This window comes from Tamandua tetradactyla, chromosome 4 (assembly GCF_023851605.1).
Source record: "Tamandua tetradactyla isolate mTamTet1 chromosome 4, mTamTet1.pri, whole genome shotgun sequence".
NCBI classification, from domain to species: Eukaryota; Metazoa; Chordata; class Mammalia; order Pilosa; family Myrmecophagidae; genus Tamandua; species Tamandua tetradactyla.
Window position 1 is genome coordinate 1,007,894 of NC_135330.1, and position 23,739 is coordinate 1,031,632.

At 39.2% G+C, this 23,739-nt stretch overlaps 1 protein-coding gene across 6 annotated transcripts in view; it reads left to right on the forward strand.

The window, feature by feature from the left end:
* Nucleotides 1-819: 819 nt before the first annotated feature.
* GPR89A (G protein-coupled receptor 89A) overlaps nucleotides 820-23,739 on the forward strand; it is a 95,531-nt gene continuing 72,611 nt past the window's right edge. For 2 of the 6 annotated variants that reach the window (XM_077155905.1, XM_077155909.1), the window contains exons 1-3: nucleotides 820-997; nucleotides 11,941-12,000; nucleotides 13,623-13,726. In XM_077155905.1, coding sequence (XP_077012020.1) covers nucleotides 956-997; nucleotides 11,941-12,000; nucleotides 13,623-13,726 — 206 coding nt within the window. In that variant the 5' untranslated portion in view covers nucleotides 820-955. Of the gene's footprint in view, nucleotides 998-2,221; nucleotides 2,411-4,296; nucleotides 4,367-11,940; nucleotides 12,001-13,622; nucleotides 13,727-23,739 lie in introns of all 6 variants that reach the window. The other 4 variants (XM_077155907.1, XM_077155906.1, XM_077155908.1 and 1 more) reach the window with 4 other exon arrangements.

Below are 23,739 nucleotides of genomic sequence, written 5' to 3' on the forward strand. Positions count from 1 at the left end.
TATGTGAAAATAAAATACATATATCAATAAAATTACATTAAAACTTTTTAAAAAGACACATACATTGAAACCCAAAATATCTTCATTTCCAGTCCTTTGACCTACAACTATCTCTTGGGGCCATATCAGTTCTATCCATTCTTTCACGTGAAGACAGCTGTCATATTCCTGAGTCTTCTTTCTTCGTTTCCTTCCACCATTCCTTATTAGGTGGCTCACCTCTGAGCATGCCCTATTATTTCTACATGTCTCTTAAAAGCAGACAGAGCGCAGTCCTCTGGTGTGGTCTGATGAGTACCAAGTACAAGGAGATTACCACTCTCTTACTATAGACAGTGTGCTGTTTTTATTGTTGTCACGTCAGAAATTTACTTGGTTAACTCCTTTTTCCACTTTCGCCTCACCCTGCAGTTGTGCATTTGTGTTTGTGGATCCAAGTAAAAGGTGTAACATTTAGATATACGATGCCTGATTTATGGTCTAACTCATCACAATAGAGTCACTGTTGTTATTGACTTCATCCTATTAGCCACGACCATTACAAGCTGGAATTACACTTAAAATAAGATGTTAAGTCTAAGGCCCCACTCCCTCAGCCTGAGAAATGGAAAAAAGACCTCGCGTTACAGCTAAGAGAGCACCACGCCCCGCCCCTTTTAGATGCTCCGCCCCTAACCCCGCCCCGCCCAGGCCCCGCCCCAGAGCCTCCTCCCCCCGCCCGCGCCCACACCACAGCGCCAGCTTTCGCGTTCGCCCCGCCCACTCCTCGCCCGAGGCGGAAGCGCCGAATCTGGCCGCTCATTGGCTGGTTGCAGGCTCAGATTGATGGCGTCATCAGCGAGCGGCGTTTCCCGCGGTGGCCTCCGGGCGCAGGCGGGCTACGTAAGGCCCGGTGGTCCCGGCGGGCGGTATCCTCGCGAAGCGGGGCGTGGAGCGGACCCCCTGGCTCTTCGCCATGAGCTTCCTGATAGATTCCAGCATCATGATAACCTCCCAGGTGAGTCGCGGGCTGTCCGCGCCGGGACTCGGAGCCCGAGGGGAAGAGGGGCCTGCCGCGCACCGGGCCTCTGCGCTCGTCGTCGGGAGGCCTCGGCGCCGAGGAGCGGTGCCCGGAGCGCGCGGTGAGCGGCGGCCCAGCCTGCTTCCGGCGCGGAGGCCGCCTCGCTCCCGAGACCTTTGAAGAACCGCACGTCGCCCTTATCCGCTGCCAGCTGTCCGGCCTCTGCAGGTGTTTGCTGACCCCCCTTCTTCCCGGTGCCACCTGCATTCGCGCGCGGTCGGCGAGGCCTTTCGCCGTCCCGTGCGGCCCTGAAGGTGCGGGCCTGGCCGACTCTCCGACCGGCCGCGGTCTGGGCGCTTGGTCCGGAGTCTCGTGCTCTTACCCGGCCATTCGTGCCTTCTCAGCATTCGCCAGAGCACTGGTGTCATTTATATATTTGACTTTATTTTTTTTTAATCCTGCCTTTTTCAAAGCTGTATCACCACCTCCAAGTACAAGTACTCAATAAATAATTGTTAGCCAGTTGTTAATATTTGTAAAAACCCAGGCTAATTACCTCATTTTCTCCCCTCATCTTTACAATAAATTTTTTGTTTCTAATTGTTCTTTTTTTGAATGACAAATGACAGAAAGCGTCCCCTTTTTGAATTGAAATTTAACTGATCTTTGTTCTTTTGGTCCGGTTTTCGCATTGCTTCATCATCATGCTTCTGCACCTCGAATAGAGCAGTGTTCTTGTCTCAAAAATATTTTGTAACAACATTTGAAAAAAATTGAAAGAAGGAAAAGCCACCAGTAATCCTCCCACCCTAATACTGAACTTTTTTTTTCATTTTAAAACAATTTGTCATGTTTATGTTTATCGTTTTTATTGGCTTCATAATATTCACATGTACCAATGTACAAAAATCTGGACATCTCTTTAAAACTTTTTGAAGACTTCATATTGCCCCTGTTGAGAACTCAGGATTACTTTTAGCTTTAGTACTGTTCTGGTTTGAAAGGATTATGCACCTTAGAAAAGCCATGTTTTAATCCGGATCCATTTTGTGAAGACAGCCATTTCTTTTAATTCCTATTCAGTGCTGTAGGCTGGAAACCTGATTAGATTATCTCCATGGAGATGTGGAGCGCCCCTTGTGGTTAACCTTTGATTAGAGGGAGATGTGACTCCACCCATTCCAGGTAGGTCTTGATTAGTTTACTGGAATCCTTTAAAAGCGGAAACATTTTGGTGAAACCTTCAGCGCTGTAAGAACCCAACGTTTGGAGATGATGAAGGAAACGCCCCTGGGTATGCTTCATGAAACAGTCCTGGAGAGAAAGCCAGCAGAGGCCACCATGTTCGCCATGTGCCTTTCCAGTTGAGAGAGAAACCCTGTACTTCACCGGCCTTGAACCTGAACCAAGGTATCTTCTCTTGATGCCTTAGCTTGGATATTTCTATCGCCTTGCTTTGATGTGGACATTTTCACAGCCTTAGAACATGCAACTTAATAAATTCCCCTTTTTAAAAGCTGTTCCGTTTCTGGTACATCACATTTCAGCAACATGCAAACTAGAATAAGTACCAATTCAAGAAAAATAATGTTTGAGTAGCATTTTTTTTCACCCAATAAAAATAAGAATGTCAATGAGAAAATTGTATTGTGGCAGCTATGATTTCTAATACATGTATAATTGATAATCGGAAACCAGAGAGTGGCTTTCTAACACTTTATCCCTTGCAGTCATATAATGCTTTACCTTTCACAACTGTATGCATAAGCAATGCTGAATTTAATTCTTAAACCTGCTCTTTACAAATAGGGAACCAAGACCCAAAGAATCCCTTGCCTGGAGTGCTCTGTGTCCAGATATTCATGTGGCTACTTCATCATCATTTAGGGCTCAGGAAAAATGTTATTTCAGAGAACTTTACCTTTTTCCCTACCATCAACCAAAGTAGCTTCCCACTCCAGCCATCTTCTATCCCATTTCCCATTTTATTTTCTTCTTAGCATTTATCACTAGTACTTATTTGTGTCATTAGGTGTCTGTTCACTCCATGAGGTTTAGGATATTATCTGTCTTGCTCTCTGCTGTATTTCCCCAGCATCTGGATCAGTTGATTGCACATAATAGAGGCCTATAAATATTTAATTAATCTTGGAAGCAACTCCCCCCACACACACACACCTTTTTTCCTGTTTTTTTATGAGCTAAAAGGTTTATTTGAAATTAAATCTGAAATCAGAGGTCATTATTCAAGCTGGTCAATTTCAAGCATCATCTTTTTTTTTTTTTTAATATTTTTATTGACACATCTTCGCACACATACAGTCCATACACGGTGTGCAATCCGTGACTCACAATGTCATCACGTAGTTATTTATTCATCACCATGATCATTTTTTAGAACATTTGCATCACTCCAGAAAAAGAAATCTAAAGGAAAAACTCATACTTTCCCTTTCTTTCCCTCTGATTGACCCACAGTATTTCAATCTACCGAATTTTTACCCTTTATATCCCTGTTATTTATTTTTATCCTTATTATTATTTTTTTTTACTCATCTCTCCGTACACTGGATAAAAGGAGCATCACACACAATCATACTGTAAAAGCTATATCATTATACAATCATCTTCAAGAATCAGGGCCACTGGAATACAGCTCAGCAGTTTCAGGTACTTCCTTCCAGCCGTTCCAATACACCATAAACTAAAAGATATCCATATAATGTATAAGAATAACCTCCAGGGTAACCTCTAGACTCTGTTTGGAATCTCCCAGCCACTGACACTTTATTTTGTCTCATTTCTCTCTTCCCCCTTTCAGTCAAAGGTTTCCTCAGTCCCAGGATGCCGGGTCCCAGCTCATCCCTCAGACCACATCTTAGCATAGTGACCACTCACCATGCATAAGAAAAATGTCTGAAGTCCTCAGTATGGCTTATAGAGTCCCTTATGATGGGACCCTGACTCTTACCTCTTTAGGCTTGGCTCTGACCATTTCCTCAGTTGCCCTTTATTCTCTGAGCTTGCTAAACATTTAGTTCCTTAACTTAACCATTCTCTCATGCCACCCGACCTCCAAATAGTCTGTTTACTCTTTCTGAACCTTTTCCTCTATCCCTTGCCTACCCTCTCCCTGCAGACTCCTGTTCAGTTTTCGATCTCTGCTTGGCCATCCAGGAAGCCTTCCGCATACTAAACTAGAGGTCCCTAAACGTGCTTCCATAATACCCCTCACCCATTGCCTTATAGAAATACTTATCACATTATTTTTAACTGTTAATTTATCTCCTTCATAGGCTGTAAAAGAAGAACAGGGTCCTTGCTATCTTGTTTACCATTCTATCCCTAAGATTTGGCGCATATCAGGTACTTAATATTTATTAAATGAATAAAAGGTTGAATAAACTATTTAAGAAAGGAATCTTTTCCAATCACTTCTTTAATAACTAGCCATCTTTTTTTCTACCTGTAGCTAATTTTTAACCTAGAGGTCATTTTTATAAAAGCAGTTATTATTTAACTCATAATGTTTTGAGCCTTCTATGTAGTTATAAGATTCATCAGTTCCAAAGTACTCGTAAGTCCCGAGGTTAAAGTTCTACCCTGCGCAATTCTATAGTAATTAATGCTCTTTTTTGAGGAAGAAGTTGTGCACCTTCCATTTTATCTGCAAGGCTATTTGAAATTGCTTCCTCCTCCCATATGCTGTTTTTAGATCCTTCCTAGTCTTGCCAGAATTCATATTTACCTTGTACTTAATGGATTCTCCAGTTGCCTTTTTTCATACTAGTTGTTTAAAAGTTATTTTAAGCTTTCTTTGTTGATGTGAAAAGAGCCCACAGTGAAGAATTAAAGGTATATGCCTTTTTTCTTCCATTTTCTGCCCGTCATATCGATTTATAATCACTTGTTTTCTCTTCCTTGTCTGAAGGTCCATTTCTAGGTAATCTTGGTGATATTCTTTTTTTCTTTTTTATCATCCAACTCTACCATATACACCACTCCCAGATATAATTGCCCAACTTCTCCAACTTAAAGTTTCATAAGTCATTAAATGTGGCTTCTACACTCTGAATTTATATCTCTCTCCATTGGTAGTGAGTTATAATAGCCAAAAGGTTCTCCTAGGTGGTCAAGTTTTCCTGATCTGTTTGTCCCTTTCCTTTTCTTCTTGGTCTGTATTCACAGATCTGTACTATTTTCTCATCTCCTCTTATTCTTTTACCTTCAGATAAATGTCCACACTTGGATCACTGCTGTTATTTGTGTACTGCTAACTCAGGGGCCTGAAGACTGCTGTAGAAAATTACACAGGTGAACATATATCACCAACACCATGAGTTTATGGACACCCTCTGTTCATTGGATAGTTCTTTTTCTTGACATCAGTCAGCTACATGTTACATTCCCCTCATGAGTTCTCTGAGTCTTCATCACTCTCCTGAAGGACCTCGTTTCCATCCTCACCTCCCTTACTCTGAGCAAATGACTTTACCTCCTGTTCTGTCAAGAAAAATGACGCAAAAAGGTGTGAGCTCCTGCTTCCTGCATCTTAACTGCAGTGATTAACTATATCCACAGCCATTCTCATCTTTTCTTCCATCTCTGAAAATAGTGTCCCCTACTCCAGGGAGGACATCCTCTCTCCCTGTGCTTTCAGTTTTGTAGCAGCTTATTGTGACATAAGTTAAAGAGCACAGACTCTGGAGTTAGCCACACAAACTTCAAATTGAATCCTGATTATGTCCCAGAATATATTAAGCAGATAATCAAAGAGTATTGGTGGAGTTCCTTGAGGGATGGGATTAAAAATATGAAACTATTAAACTTTGCCACCAGAGGGGCTTCATACTGTGTCAAACATTGGGGACACCCAAATCATTAGGCCGGGCCCTTGATCTTGAGGCTTGCTCCTGTGAAGCTTATATATGTGGCGGAGAAGCTTGGCATACCTATTGGTATGCCTGGGAGTTACTTCTGGAGGACCTCTGTTGTTGCTCAGATGTGGGCTCACTCTCTCTGGGCCCAGCTCCACAAATGAAATATTGCCCTGCCCCCTACATGGGACATGACATCCCAGGGTGAAAGTCTCCCTGGTGGCATGGAAGATGACTCCCAGAGATGAGTCCAGCCGTGGCACCATGAGATCAACAATGCCATCCTGACAAAAGAGGGGGAAAGAAGTGTAATAAATGAGGTATCAGTGGCTGAGAGGGTTCACATAGAGTCAAGAGGCTACTTTGGACATTGCTCTTACACAAGCTTCCGTTGGACATCACCATCATGGCTTGCCAGGCCCCAACCAGGATTGTTCTGGCTGGTCTTGAAGAATCCTAGGGCAATGTATAGGATTCTGCAGTGGTCCCATGTGCTGGGGTACCTTTCCAGAGACCTGCAGCCTCTGGATGGATCGCTGGACCAGATAGGTCCTGAATCCTGGAGGGGCCAGCCTTTCCAGAGCATCAGCTAGTTCTATCTTCCTATCCTTTATTGATGACAGTCCCTTCCAACTTGAGGACGTTAGAATATGCATAGCCCAGGTACCCCTGGAGAGTGGGAGAAGAATCAAAGGTGATGGTGGAATTGTGCAGAGGAGATAGACTTTAGCAGCAAGTATGGTTGCTGAAGCATTATATTGATGTTTCTTTTGGCCTCCGATATCTTGGAGCAGCTAGAAGTATAAACCTAAAATTGTGGAATTATAACCCATGCCCGACTCTGAAACCTGTTCTATGACTGATTGTTGTGCTGTACTTTGAAATTTATTGCTTTTGTGTGTGTTTGTTATTTTTCACAAAAAAGGAAGAAAGTTGATTGTGATGATGGAAAAATATTTATTCCTTCTGGCCTCCAATGTTCTGGACCAGCTAGAAGGATGAATCTGAGGTGATGGTATAGTAACCCATGACAGATTCTGGGGTCTGTCCTGTAACTGCTTGTTGAGGAGTGCTTTGAAAACTGTTGCTTCTTTCTTTGCTGTGTGTATTATGTTGTATTATACAATAAAAAAAGTAGGGAAAAAATTGAATCCTGATTCTGACACTTACTGTATGACTTGGCAAGTTGCTTAACTTCTTTCAGCCTCAGCTTTCTTTGTGAAAAGCCCATCTCTTACTGCTTTTTTATGATTTAATGAGATTATAAAAGTAATTATTCAGAGTGCCTGGAATATAGTAAATGGTCAAAAATGGTAGCTAATAGTAATAAATGAATAAGATCTTAATTCATCTTCAGAGCTATGTTCCATCAGTTCTGTCCCATAGTAGTTTGTTTATTCTACTGCTTTCTTAATCTTGGCCTATGAACATGGCAAAGGTTTTCCTATTCAGAAAAATCTTTCCTTGTAAACCCCACATTTTTCTCTAGACCTCTACCTAATGTTCACTGTCCTTCTCATCCTTGGCTGTCCATAGAATAATTTGCTTACTGTGTTCAGTGTCTCGTACCCCCAACACTGCATTCTGACTCCTGCGCCCAACTCGTTATTCAGACTGTTCACAAGATCATCATTGACCTCCAAATTGCCTAATCCTCTGAACACTTTTCAATCCTTATTTTATTGTTCCTCTCTGCTATATTTAATACTGACTTAAACCTTACAGCCTTGATTTCAGGAGACTCCACCCTCCTGGTCCTATGATTTCTCTGATCATTCCTTCTCTGTCTCATTTCTGGTCTCTTCTTCCCATTCCTGTCTCTTAGTGATTTCTTCTCGGCGTATTGCTCTCCTCACTGTACAGACTATTCCTAGGTGATCTTGAGTGGTGGTTCCAACTCTTAGGTGTCTATCAGTCCTGCCTTCATCCCCTGCCTTTTCTATCCAAATGCTTGCTGGATATTTCAACCTGCATGATCCCCAGGCCTTGAGCATTTCTAGAAATGAATTCCTCTTCTACTCTGCCCCCATTCCCAAACCTTTTCTTCCTACTGTATTCTTGTTTGTTTGTTTTTTTATTTTTATTGGTGAAAGTTAACATATAAATATTCTTAAAATATAAACATTTCATACATGCTGTATAGTCAGTGTCTCACAATAGCATCACATCGTTATGGATTCATCACCACGATTGTTTTTTTGAACATTTGCATCACTCCAGAAAAAGAAATAAAAAAGATAAAACTTATGCATACCATACCCCTTACCCCTCTTTCTCATGGACCACCAGTATTTCCATCTACCCAATTTATTTTAACCTTTTGTCCCCCCTATTATTTATTCACTTTTTATCTGTATTTTTTATTCATCTGTCCATACTGTAGATAAAGGATCATCAGACACAAGGTTTTCATAATCACATGGTCACACTATAAAGGCTATATCATTATACAATCATCTTCAAGAAACAAGGCTACTGGAACACAGCTCTACAGTTTCAGATACCCTCTAGCCACTCCAATATACCATAAACTGAAAAGGGTTATCTATATAATATGTAAGAATAGCCTCCAAGATAACCTCTCAACTCTGTTTGAAATCTCTCAGCCACTGACACTTTATTTTTCCTCTTTTCTCTCTTCCCCTTTTTGATCAAGAAGGTTTTCTCAGTCCCTTGATACCGGGTTCTGACTCATCCCAGAAGTTCGGTCCCATGTTGCCAGGGAGATATACACCCCTGGGAGTCATGTCCCATGTAAGAGGGAGGGCAGTGAGTTCACCTGCTGAGTTGGCTTAGAGAGGGCACATCTGAGCAACAAAAGAGGTTCTCTGGGGGTGACTCCTTTAGGCCTATGTTTAAGTAGCTTATTCTATACTTTGCAGGAATAAGTTTCATAGGGGCGAACCCCAAGATCAAGGGCTTAGCCTAAAGATTTCGTCGTCCCCACTGCTTGTGAGAATATCAGAAATTTTCCAAATAAAAAAGTTAAATATTTCCCCCTTTCTCCCCATTCCCCCAAAGGTATTTTGCAAATACTTCTTTATTCATTATCCAAATCACTCTAGGATTTATTGGGGCATTGCACTAACCTGGACAAACCAACAAAATCTCATGCCTTGTGTGTTAGTTAGATTCAGTTGTCAACTTGGCCAGGTGAGCATATTTAGTCTTGTTGCTGCAGACATTAGCCAACAGTACGTGAACCTCATCTGTTGCCAATTACATCTGCAGTCAGCTAGGAGGCGTGTCTGCTGCAATGAGTGATGTTTGACTTAATTGGCTGGTGCTTAAATGAGAGATTGCAACGTAGCACTGCTAAGCAACTCAGCATTCCTCATCTCAGCACTAGCAGCTCAGCCCAGGCCTTTGGAGATGCAGAAAGAAGTCACCCCGGGGAAGGTTGTTGGAACCCAGGGGCCTGGAGAGAAGACCAGCAGAGACCATCCTGTGCCTTCCACGTAAGAAAGAACCTCAGTGGAAAGTTAGCTGCCTTTCCTCTGAAGAACCAACAAAATAAATCTCCTTTTATTAAAAGCCAATCCGTCTCTGGTGTGTTGCATTCCGGCAGCTAGCAAACTAGAACACCCTGTTCAAGACTCCCTGTACTTACGGTGTTCAACTAAACTGACCATGGAAGTAAATTAGGAAATGCATTACCCAAAATATAAAATTTTTTTTTTGTATGGACAGGCGCTGGAAATTGAACCCAGGTGTCCAGCATGGCAGGCGAGAACTCTGCCTGCTGAGCCATCATGGCCCGCCCCCCCCACCAAAATATAAATTTTGCACCAAATAAACATCTCTCCCTTTAGTCTCACATAGAAGGTGAAGTTTTAAAATATTGCTATCACCCTTTATCCAGTCTTCTAATATACCTTTGTTGTATTCATATCAGCTTCACTTGTATCTCTACTAGATGTCTGATCACGTACTGTATTCTTAATTTCGATTGGGTGGCCTCACTTTTCATCCTATAGTCCAAACCAGTCATCCTTGACTCCTCCCTTCTGATTTTACCTTCTAAATAGTTCTCAAATCTGTCACTTCCTCTCCTTCCACCAATGTCTTAATTCAGGCTTTTATCATCTCTCATCTGGATTCTTGGAACAACCCCCTATAATGGTTCTCTTCTTTCCATGTTGGCTCTTTAAATGCATCTTCCACATAGCCGTTAGAGTGCTGTCTAAAAAAAGTTTGGCCATGTCTTTTCCCTACTTAAGTCCATCCTTATCACCCACAAGATAGAATCCAAGCTCCTTAGCCTGGCTTTCAGAGTTCTCGTGATTGGTCCTCTGCCCCTCTTCTCTAGTCTCATTTATACCCTTCCTTCTTTGAGTTTTATATCCTAAAAACACCAAACTTCTCATAGTTCCCAGCTTGTACCATGCTATTTCTCACCTCTGTTCCTTTACTCGTGCTCTTTGCTGTCTGGAAAGCCCTATTCTACCTCTGCCACCTCTGTCTTTTAGCTACCTAATTCTTACTTATCCTTTGAGAGAGTGGTTTTTAGTATTTTAAGAGTGATAGAAACCATTGAGTGTATCATGAATACCTTGGAACTTCTCTTTAGAAAAATGCACATGATCTCAAAATTTTGCATACAGTATCAGGTTTTAACTGCAAATTAAAACACCCTTTAGCTCAGATGTTAACTTCTTCAGAAACTCTGTCCTGCAAATTGGTTTGGTTGCCTCTTTCATATGTTTTTATGATCTTGTGTGCATATGTCTATCCATTGCACATCCTACATTACATTATAATTATTAATTTAGGGTCTTCAACATTATACTGTAAGCTCCTTAAGGGCAGTGACTGTCTTACTCATCTTTGCATTTCCAGTACCTAGCACAGCACATAGGAAGTTATTACAAAAAAAATTGAGGTTGAATGTTGCTGAAAAACAAACCATTCATTCATTTTGGACCATTTATTCATTCCTCAAACACTTACGGAGAACCTGCTATGTTTGAGGTATTGTGGTGATTACAAGACAGGCATGGTTCTTGTCCTCACAAAGCTTACAGTCTAGAAATACATTTAAATTAACCATTACAAACCGCGTGATAACTTCTTCAATAAGGAGTGTACAGGGTTTAATAGGATTGTATTAAAAGAGCAACTTATCTTTTTTTGGAAGGTCAGAGAAGGCCTTTTAGAAGGATTACATATAAGTTAATACCTGTAGGATAACTAGGGAGGTGGCTGGAGTACAGTGCCTATCAGAGTACATTGACAGAAGTCTTTATATGAAAGAAAGAATGCTGTATCCGAAAAACAAAAGAAGTTCTGTGTAGCTGAAAATAGAGAGTTTTGGGTAGGAGGGGCACAGCAAGAGGCTGGAATAGTCTTATGTCAACCGTGCTCAAGGGTTTATTCTTATCCCTATAGTCAAGAGTTTTATTCTTAAGTAAAGTACCTAGCCAATATAAGAAGAAAAGAGGAATGTGTGTATATATAAAAGATTCTATTTACTAATGAAAAATAAACCAGCTTTCTGACTGTGAACAGAGCAGTCGTGTGGCTACTATCTCTTGGCAGCTTGAACCAAAACTGACAAAGTTGTATCCTGCAGTCTCTTAACTTTATACTGAGATGGAAGCCATGTGATTAGGCAGGATGGTAGAGAAGCTAAGGAAGATGATTGAAGAAAAACATATTTAAAAATATCATTGTCTACTACTCCCTATTTTTTGTCTCTCTTCCTTGCCCTTGAATTTGTTCTTACTATTTGTTAACAGGGATGATCTATAAGAATCAAGTTTCACTGATTCTTTTTCTATTTACTAACTTCTTTGGCTCATAAAATTATAAGATTACGAGCAAATATGTTACTCCATTTTTTTCTAATTTAAAACATGTTCTAAAGCTTGGATAATTTCAAAAATCTAAGAGCATTTCAACATCTACTTCAAAATGTTATGAACTTTTATACAGAGACCTATGAAGAGATCTTATCTTTAATCTCTGAAATAATTTCTCTGGTGAGCAGACCTTTTAGCATAAAAGAGTGTCTGTATCTGAAAAGAACATGTATACTGACATTCTGTCTTCTTTCTCCTCCAGATACTTTTCTTTGGTTTCGGATGGCTTTTCTTCATGCGCCAATTGTTCAAGGACTATGAGGTGAGAAGGGATTGCTTTGGTTCTGCTACTACTATATTAATTTAGATTATTTTCAGATGGGACAAGAAAAATGCATAGGGAATTTTTGCCAAATGAATTCCATGTAACTCCAAAGTTGGAGAATATGAGACTTGGTTGGTTTAAAAAATAATAATAATAAGGCAAGTAATGTATAGACCAGAAGCCAGGAGCAAAGAATGTCATGTCTTAGTCATTTATCAGTATAGGCATCAAAAGCCCAAGTTATTCTTTAAGAGATAATTTATTATGTCTCACAAATATTCCTTTTCATGTGTCTGCCTGATCTTGAATGTTAATTACCAACCTTAGATTCTAAATTAATACCAAATCCCAAGTCTAGTGTGGTTCTTATCTTAAGCCTTAGATTCAGAAAACACCATCTGTTCTAGTTTGCTAGCTGCTGGAATGCAGTATACCAGAAACGGAATGGCTTTTAAAATGGGGAATTTAATGAGTTGCTAGTTTGCAGTTCTAAGGCCAAGAAAATGTCCCAATTAAAACCAGTCTATAGAAATGTCCAATCAAAGGCATCCGGGGAAAGATACCTTGGTTCAAGAAGGCCAGTGACGTTCAACGTTTTTCTCTCAGTTGGAAGGGCACATGGCAAGCAAGGCATCATCTACTACTTTCTCTCCTGGCTTCCTGTTTCATGAAGCTCTCTGGGAGGCATTTTCCTTCTTCATCTCCAAAGGTCGCTAGCTGGTGGACTCTGCTTCGTGGTGCTGCTCTCTCTGAATCTCTTTCTCCAAAATATTTCCTCTTTTATAGGACTCCAATAAACCAATCAAGACCCACCCAAATGGGTGGAGACATGTCGTCCCTTAATCCAGTTTAACAACCAGTCTTGACTAAATCACATCATCCAGGGAGATGATTTCATTACAGTTTCAAACATACAGTATTGAATAGAGATTATTCTACTTTTACGAAATGATATTTTGATTAAAACATGGCTTTTCTTAGAGGGCATACTTCGTTTCAAACCAGCACACCATCCTAGACTGAACATTTCCTAATTAATCCTGTTTTAATAATAAGCACAGTGGTTATGGGCTACCTTGGGTCATTTGTAGGACAGTCTCCATTAAGCCTCCCCAAGGAGTTTGGTTTCTTACCTGAAAGAGCCCAAGATTCAGCCCAACACTTTAAGTCCTCCCAGGGGAGGTCCCAGAACTGATCCAAAATCTGCAGTGTTGAAGAACCCCTTTCAGTGTTACCATTAAATATAAATTTGTCATTTTTTCTTAATTCTAAGTACTACGACTTCGGACCCTCTAACTTTATCTTTTTCTGCTTTAAACTCTCCATCCACAGAGAACACTGATGATGTTAGCCTGTGATTCACTGAGGCTCTGTAAATTATGCACTGACACAGTGTTTTACAGGGGGAAGAAATATATATATATATGTCAGCTTTTCTGAAAGTTCAGAAGTACTGCCTACTTTGGCTTATTTCTTTAGCTCCAGACAAGGTATGGTTGCAGCCTTGTTTCCAACTTAAGAATTTTTTCAGAATAAGGTTTCTAATTCATAACCAGGAGATTATTAATTCAATATTTAAGACAATGAATGACTTTTAGTCTCTTTTTGGCTTTTAACAGGTACGTCAGTATGTTGTTCAGGTGATCTTCTCTGTGACTTTTGCATTTTCTTGCACCATGTTTGAGCTCATCATTTTTGAAATCTTAGGCGTACTAAATAGTAGGTAAGTAAAATACCAATTAACTCTTCTGTTGACAAGACCTTTTGTTACTTTCTTTATGGTGGAAAAGTTACCTGGCTCTGATAGTTGAAAAAATATACCACATGGTGCTGTTATTATTATAACTGTAATAATAACAGCAAAATTATGAGGCCCATCTACTAATATTTGACAAAGATTGTAATATAGCAGGAAAAAAAGTAGCCATCCGTTCTGAAGTATTACTCGGGGAGGAGGCCCCAGGCTTCCACTCCTAGAAGCTTTATTCTCTCTGACCACCTCAGTAGTGGCCTTTCCCAGTCTTCTGCTGACAGAAAGCTTGTCCCTGAGCAGAGTAAAGTTCTGATGCACAGCTATTTACAGGCCTCCTGAAGGCTGAACTCCAGTATTAGCTTTGTTGATTTTACAGACATGGTCAATTCTGACTGAATTTAGTGTTTTTCTTTAAAACATTTTTTAAATGGAATGCCTTACTTGCTGATAGAAGACTTTTTAGCTTATGAAACAATCTGTCTAAAATGTTTCTTGCTTATTAAACTGCAGGTTTGAGGTTTTTAGGCCACATTTATGTTTGTATGTGGAGAGCACCTGCTGTTCGATGTAAACTTATACTTTTTACCACCATGTGGAATAAGGTCTTTCTTCAGCCTTTGACTCTGGAGTCAGGAATCAGTGCTGAAACTCTTGAGATGTGAATTTGAGAGCATAGGTTATCAGGGGGTAGAATGTGGACAGATTGGGCAGTCAATGATAAAGGAGCACAGAATGCTCAGTAAGGCGTATTGTAAAGGTTTCTAGATTGTAAGCTCTTACAATCTCTTCCTGAGTTTTAACTACTATTTCTAAACTCTGAGATGCTGAGCTCTTTGTGTAAAACCTGGTCATTCCCTGTAACTTTGGGTATCTGTGTGACACCTGAAACTCAGAATTCTTCAGCTCTGAAAGTCAGCATTACCCCACACAGCAACTACTAAAGAAGCTGAAAAAGAGATCAGACTTCAAGTAGAGGTAGGAATTAAGCTCATCTGGTTAGGACTAAGGTAAATCATAACAGCATGGTAAATGATGACATTGACTATTTTTTTATTGATATGTATTATATATTCACATACCACTAATCATCCTAATTGTACAGTCAGTGGTTCACAGTATCATCATATAGCTGTACATTTATCATCACAATTGACTGTTTTTCCTTTTCTGTATAACATATATAGGGCGGGCCATGGTGGCTCAGCAGGCAAGAATGCTGGCCTGCCATGCTGGAGAACCCGAGTTCAATTCCCGGTGCCTGCCCATGTGAAAAAAAAAAAAAACATATATACAAAAAAGCAACAAAGTTCAGAGCACATCACAATAATTAGTTGTAGAGCAGATTTCAAAATTTGGTATGGGTTACAATTCCACAATTTTAGGTTTTTATTTCTAGCTGTTCTAAGATACTGGAGGCTAATAGAAATGCCAATATAATGATTCAGCACTCACACTCATTTGTTAAACCCTGCCTTCTCTGCATAACTTCACCATCATCTTTGATCTTTCACCTACTCTTTAGGGGTATTTGGGCCATGGTCATTTTAACTTTCTCATGTTGGAAGGGGCTGTAAATAATATCAATAATATTGAACAAGTTGATGGACTTTCCATTTCAGGACTTACCTCATCCAGGGACCCATCTGGAGTTGTAGGTTTCTGGAAGGTTACTCTTGTGCATGGAGCCTTTATAGAATCTTATATATTGCTCTAGGTATTCTTTAGGATTGGCAGGAATGATTTTGGTAGGAGTTTGACAAGCTGTGATAGGTAGCAATGACTGAAGCTTATATAAGAGTAACCTCCAGAGTAGCCTCTTGACTCTATTTGAACTCTTTCAGCCACTGATTCCTTATTTGTTACACTTCTTTTCCCCCTTTTTGTCTGGATCTCATTGTTGATCCCATGGTGCCAGGGCCAGGCTTATTCCTGGTTGTCATCTCCCATGCCACTAGGGAGTCATGTCCCACGTAGGGGGAGCGGCAGTGGTTTCACTTATAGAGTTGGACTTAGAGAGAGAGAGAGAGACCATATCTGAGCAGCAAAAGAGATCCTCCAGAAGTAACTCTTAGGCATGCCTACAGGTAGGTTAAGCTTCTCCGCTACCTACATAAGCTTCAGAAGAATAAGCCTCAAGATCAAGGGCTTGGCCTATTGATTTGAGTGTCCCTGATATTTGACACAGTATTACAGGTTTCCCCTGTGGTAAAGTTTAATAGTTCCATAGTTTTTCTCCCATCCCTCAAGAGACTTTGCCAATACTTTTTGATTATCTGTTTAATATGCTCTGGGATTCATCCAGGCATTACTTGAAGCTACACAGGATTAAAGGCTCTCGTTCATATTCTGGGCTTCCTGTGTTTGGATTGTTTAAATGATCTACCCAGACAGGTTGAGTTAGGTTATGTATTACAGAATATTAAGTTATGGACAAAATAAAACTTTCTACCTTTGTTCTGAAAGAGTAGATGAGGTTCTAAAATACAGACAATGCCTTCCTTACCCCTGTGTTCTGAATTACCTTAATCCCAGCCTGATCGGCTTCATTCTTATCTCTAAATACACCAGGTTATATATGTATAGCACAGCCTCTCAAACTCCATAAGTAACACTAACCACTTCGGACTACATGTGACTGCTGTAAGAGCTTACAGTCTAGGCCCCAGTTTTCTTATAATCATTTTCTAAATGAGACCATACAATATCTGCTCTTTTGTTTCTGGCTTCTTTTGCTTCACAGGTTCATTCATAATGTTGCATGCCTCTCAACTTTGTTCCATTCTGTAGCAGCACAATATTCAATCATATGTATACATCATCGTTTGCCACTCTACTTCTCAGCCAATGCATTGTTCAGTCACCTCCAATCATTGGGTATCATGTGTAATGTCCAAAGTTGACAGCCCAATAACACTCTCAATTTTAGGTAATTTCATTGTTCCCAAGAGAAAGATAACTGATAAACACACCCTCACCAAATAGAAAATCCAAACCTCCCCTTAACTCTGGTCTCTCCCCCTATTATTTACACCTGGTATTACTGTGGTACTGTTGATGTTTTCCTGTTAAACATAGCCTATAGCATGCAATAGCGGTTTCCCCCATACTCCAAACTTAAACACTCTTTGTACAGACTCATCCCTTTGCAGCAGTTCATGCAAGAGCTTACTAATATTTGTAGTGCTGGTCAGGAGGACACAGATCTGGACAGCCCTTTCAGTCATGTTAACCTTCAGTATGACAGTATGGCTTATAGACCCGCTAGAGAACCACCTTCACATCTGTCTATTCCCTTACATTGGGGTTCAACCTCATAGCTAACCATTCACCCAGTTCTAGTTTCTGTTTCTCTAGGTCCCCTGATATTACCTTTAACATGGTCATAAAAGTAGAATCATACAGCATCTATCGTTTTATGTCTGGCTTATTTCACTCAGCATTATGTCCTCAGATCTCATCCATCTTGTCATGTGCTTCAGGACGTCATTTCATCTTACTGCTGCATCGTATGTATATACCACATTTTGTTAATCCACTCCTCCGTTGATGAGCACTTGGATTGTTTCCATCTTTTGGCAGTTGTGATAATGTGACTGTGAACATTGTTGTGCAAATGTCTGTTTGTGTCACTGGTCTCAGATCGTCTGGGTATATACCAAGTAGTGGTATTGCAACTGCTCTCAGGGCAGCTCGATATTTAGTTTTCTCAGGAACCACCAGACTTTCTTCCATAGCGGCTGTATCATGCATTCCTACCAACAGTGTATAAGTATCCCAATTTTTCCACATCCTCTCCAACATTTGTAGTTTCCTGTTTGTTTAATAGCAGCCATTCTTATAGGTGTGAGGCGCTAGCTCATTGTAGTCTAGATCTGCATTTCCCTTATAGCCAATGAGAATGAGCATCTCTTCATATACTTTTGAGCCATATGTATTTGCTTACTGGAAAATGCCTGTTCATATCTTTAGCCCGTTTTATAATTGGGTTGTTAGTTCTTTTGTTGTTGAGTTGTATGATTTCTTTATGTACACAGGATATCAAAGCTTTATCTGATGTGTGATTTCCAAATATTTTCTCCCTTTGAGTTGACTGCCTCTTTACCTTTTTGACAAAAGTCTCTTGGGGCACAAAAGCATTTGATTTTTGAGGAGTTCCCATTTGTCTGTTTTTCTTATGTTGCTTATGCTTTGGGTATAAAGTTTAGGAAGCTACCTCCTATTACTAGGTCTTGAAGATATTTCCCAACATTTTCTTCTAGGAGCTTTATGGTGCTAGTTCTTATATTTAGGTGTTTGATCCACTTTGAGTTAATTTTTGTATAGCATGTAAGATAAGGATCCTCTTTCACTCTTTTTGGCTATTGATACCCAGTTCTCCCATGCCCATTTATTGAAAAGACCTTTTTATCCCAGTTCAGTGGATTTGGGAGCCTTGTCTAAGATCCGTTGATCATAGATTTGGTGGTCTGTTTCTGTGCTCTTGATTCAATTCCATTGGTCAATACATCTGACCACTGTGGCTTTATAATAAGTTTTAAAGTCAGGAAGTGTTAATCCTCCCACTTCATTCTTCTTATTTAGGATGCTTTTAGCTATTTGGTATCTCTTTCCCTTCCAGATGAATTTAGTTAACTAGCTTTTCCAAATCTTTAAAGTAGGTTGTTGGAATTTTGACTGGTATTGTGTTGAATCCGAAGATCAATTTGGGTAGAACTGACATCTTACATTTAACCTTACTGTCCATGAGCAGAGAATGTCTTTCCACCTATTTAGATCTTTGATTTCTTTTAGCAATGATATGTAGTTTTCTGTATACAAGTTCTTACATCCTGGTTAAGTTCATTCCTAGATATTGATACTTTTGGTTGCTATTCTGAATGGAATTTTTCCCTTAATTAACTTCTTAGGTCATTGCATATGTATAAAAACATTGATTTTTGCACATTTATCTTGTATCCCACAACCTTGCCAAAATTGTTTTATTAGCTCAAGTAACTTTGTTGTAGCTTTCTTAGGATTTTCGAAGTATGATATCATGGTGTGTGCAAATAATGAAAGTTTTACTTCTACCTTTCCAATTTGGATGCCTTTTCTTTCTTTTTCCTGCCTGATTGCTCTAGCTAGAACTTCTAGTACAGTGTTGAATAATAGCAGTGGCAGACAGCATCCTTGTCTCATTCCCAGTCTTAGAGGGAAGGCTTTCAGTCTCTCACCATTGAGTATGATGCTGACTGTGGGTATTTCACATGTGCCCTTTATCTTATTGAGGAAGTTACCTTTGATTCCTACCTTTGAAGTGTTTTTATCAGAAAAGGATATTGAATTTTGTCAAATGCTTTTTCAGCATCAATTGAGATGATCACGTGATTTTTCCCTTTTGCTTTGTTAATGTGCTGTATTACATTAATTGTTTTTCTTGTGTTGAACCATCCTTGCATTCCTTGTGTACACCCTACTTGGTTGTGGTGTTTGCACTAGCTGGATGGTCTCCAGTTTTCTGCATCTCAGTTCTTAAACTTTTGCAGCCAGGGCCTCCCTATGTGGTGTAGAAGACCCTTCTAGGTTACTTATACCCTGGATTCACTGTCCCAGTCGCCTTCCTATCACTTCTCTAGCTGTTCCTTGGAGCAGGGGTGAATTCAGCCTATCCTATTCTGCCATCTTCCCGGAACTCCCCAAGATTGACTGTATTTTAAAACTGCAGCTTTGGATAAAACCAAAGGAAGAATGTTTATTTAGTACAAAATTTATGTTTTCTATAACACACTATCTAATTTAACTTGTATGGTCAATTTATTCAAACACCATAATTACATGGAACCTTGAATAGGGAATTAAATCTTACTATTTGTACAGGTTAATGTAATACACTAATACATCCCAGAGTAATTTGGGCAAAAAATAAAAAAAGTATTTGCAAAGTCCCCTTGAGGGACTGGGAGGAAATGTGGAAATATTAAACTTCCCCACCTGGAGAATTCCTGATGTTCTTGCAAGCATTAGGAACTATCAATTGAATAAGCCAAACCCTCAATCTTGGGGCTTACCCTTAGGAAATTTATGCCTGCAAAGAAGAACCTAAACTTATTCATGATTATGCCTAAGAGTCACCCCCAGAGTTGCTCAGATGTGGCCTCTGTCTGTAAGCCAACTCTGCAGATTAACTCACTGCCCTCCTCCCATAGCCTGGCTCTAGCATTGTGGGATTGAGAAAGCCTTTACCAAAAGGGGAAAAGAGAATGAAACAAAGCAGCATTTCAGTGGCTAAAAGATTTCATATAGAGTGAAGAGGTAATTCTGGAGGTTATTCTTATATATTATATAGATGTTCCTTTTTAGTTTCTAGTGTATTAGGATAGCTAGAAGGAAATGCCTGAAACTTTTGAACTGTAATCCAGTAGCCTTGATTCTTGATGATTGGATAACTATATAGCTTTTAAGGTGTGATTGTGTGATTGTGAAAACCTTTTGTCTAACTGCCTTTAGCTAGTGTATGGACAGATGAAAAAGAAAATAGAGACAACTAAATAAATAAATAATAGGGGGGGCAGGGATGGATATTTTGAGCTTTTTTATTTTTATTTTCTTTTTTTTGGAGTAATAAAAATGTTCTAAAATTGATTGTGGTGGTGAATACACAACTATATAACACTGTGAGCCATTGATTGTAAACTTCAGGTGATTGCATTTAAATAAAATACAAATTGCATTAAAAAAAAGTTAGTGCTGAACCAAGCTAAGCTACATTAGCTCATTATAGACCCCTGATTCTTGAGACTTAAAGAGAGACTGTACACTCATCCTTTTTAAAGAACCAGAGCTGATAATGTGATTTCTTGATGGATTAATTAATAACTTACGGTAAAACAGAATTGTGTTCTGACTCTCCTACTTTTACACTATTTAATAATCCAATGTCTTATAGACTCTGCCACTATAGAGAACAAATAGGCAAGTATTTAACATGCTGATTATTAAATTTTATCTCACCCTGGAAGTTTCACTTCTGTCTAAGCAGAGGTCAGCAAACTTTTTCTGTAAAGGGCCAGATAATAAGTATTTTAGGTTTTGTGGATTATACAGTTTATCTTTAAGAGTACCGGCAGTAGCCATTGCTAATTTAGGATTGTTCTGTTGGTACCTTATTTGGGGTTGGGTTTGTTTAGGCTGAGATATGTCTTCATTTATATACCTATTTTTAAAAAATTTTTTATGTTTACATTATTTGGCACTAATACAGAACAGAAACTTGAACCTTGACCATGTACCTGCACATTCACTGAATTCAGAATAGTTTTCATAAGTGAATTTTGCAACTGACCAAGAAAATTCCCTTGGCTCATCTGTGAGCCAAAGTGGTATACTAGCCTCCTATTCAAATATATAATCTTGCTAGGCTCCCTAATTTTCTCAAGAGAATGTCACCTTACCCTCAGTTCAGAGACGTTGCTTTTTTTGTTTGTTCTTTTTTTGTTTTGTTGCCACGACCAGCCTGGCTTAGTGTTGAGACTGAAGGGAGACCACAGGGAATTAAGAAAGAAAGGCAGGAGACAAAGATTGAATTAAAACTGGGACCAGGTGGGACTCTGAGTTCTGATGGAGACTCAAAGACTCCGGGAGGTTCAGCACTGTTTATCTTATAGGGCTGCAAATAAGGTAAAGAAAGTAACAAAAGTGTAACTAAAGAAGGGGAAGGAAGAAGCAGGGCTGAACCCTCTGCTTTCCTGTGCCCTGATGAGTCAAAAATTACACGTTTCCCAAGGCCTCCTTCGCCCCAGACTCAGGCAGCTTTGCGACACTTTATTCTTTTCAGGACATCAGGTGCCTCTTCCCCCAGAGACAGCTTGGCTCTGTCTCTGCAGGGAGCATGTGACCTCTCTCTCATCCGTGCCGGACATTTTATTTTGTTTTATGGTTAGCTTTTAATCAGCAATATAGGTTATACTTGTAATTTCCAACCCACTACTCCCAATATCTTTCAGTATCTGCACTGAAATGCCGTGTAGGATTACCTAGAGGATGTGCAGCTTGTAGTTTCTCCGAGTGCTCTAAGGTCTGTTCATCCAGACCAGCAAAAAAGCGTATTGAATGACTTTTTGTTTTATGATGCTCCTATCCAAACTAAATAGGGGCAATGAGAAACGGCCGTCTGAAATCCAGTGATGTTTCTGCTGAGGGGAAGTTGTTGAGGACATTAAGTACATTCAGATTAGAAAATAAGCCATTTGCTCAAAGAAAGCATACTTCTTACTGATTCATTATGATCTTGGCAATACTTCAGTAATACCAAATCGGTATTAATTATGCTTCCTTTAAGCAAAAGGTTTTTCTGTTTTTTACGAATGCTGCGATTCATTTGATCAAATTTTCTGTTTCACGCTGATTGTTAAAAAACTTAGAACTAAATTTATGAGCCACCCATAGCAAATTTCTAGTGCCCCCTGGTGTGCATTTTCATAATAGCCGTCAGCCCTGGCTCCATCTTTTACTTATCCTTTACCATTGTTTTTCCATTTTTTCATGTTTCCAAATACTTGAGTTCATAATCATCTCTTTTATATATCCTCATATACCACTTAACCCTTTTGCTAAACAAGGCCTAGTGTAAGTAAATTTAAAAATCACTAAAGACAAAGGATATTATCAAGAAAGTGGACAGACAACCCACAGAGTGGGAGAAAATTTTTGCAAATCATATACCTGATAAGGGACTTGTATCCTGCTAAGAACTCTTACAACTAGTAAAGACAAATAACCCAATTAGAAAATGGACAAAGGATCTGAGTAGACATTTCTCCAAGGAAGATACACAAATAGCCAATAAACAGAAGATGCTCAGCATCGTTAGCAACCAGGCAAATGCAAATCAAACCCACAATGATATACCACTGCACTTTTGCTAGGATAGCTATAACCAAAAATAACAAGTGTTTGCAAGGACCTGGAGAAGTTGGAAGTCTCATGCACTATGGTGAGAATATAAAATGGTGCAGCCACTTTGCCAAACAGTTTGACAGTCTTTCAAAATATTAAACACAAAGTTACTATATGACTCAGCCACTCCTAGGTATATATAACCAAGAGAAGTGAGAACATTAAGTCTACACAGTGTCCTCACAAAAATTTGTACATGTTCTGAATTAATGCAAATGTTCTAAGAAATGATGACTATGCAACTAAGTGATGATATTGTGAATTACTGATTATGTATGTTGTTTTATTTTGTTTCTTTATTTTTTTAATTAATTAATAAATTTTAAAAAAAGTTTGTACATGGATGTTCATAGCAGCATTCTTAGTAGCCAAAAAATGTAAATAACCCAATGTCCATCAGCTGATAAATGGATAGACAAAATGTAGTTTATTCATACAATGGGATATTTTTCATCCTTAAAATGGAGTGAGGTTCTGATACATGCTAGTTGAAAAAGGGCAATCACAAAAGACCACATATTGCATGAATCTGTTTATATGAGAGGTGTAGAACAGGCAAACCCTTAGAAACCAGATGTAGAATAGCAGCTGCCTAAGACTGGAGAGTGACTGCTAATAGGTACTGGGTTTTTTGGGGGTGATTGTAGCCAGACCTGTGGGTAAACCAAAATCAACTGTGGTGGTAACACAATTCTGTGAGTATGCTAAAAACCACTGAATTGTACACTTTAGAAGGTGAATTATTTGGTGTGTGAATTTTATAGCAATAAAGCTGTTACAAAAAGAAAGAAAAAGGTAAAATAGACTAATTTTTTAATCAATAAAATACAGTTTATAATAACAATTATGTAATGATTTTTTTTATTAAATTGTGGGCACAAAGGTAGTATTTCTGAATCTTTATAGTATATATTACCATTAACATTTATTTTCTTTAAATTCTTATGTTGGAGTAAGACTTGGTGAATGGAATCAATAGTCATTCTACCAGTTATGGTATATTTTAATAAATGTTGTGATATACATTGCCTGTGAATGTATTTATATAG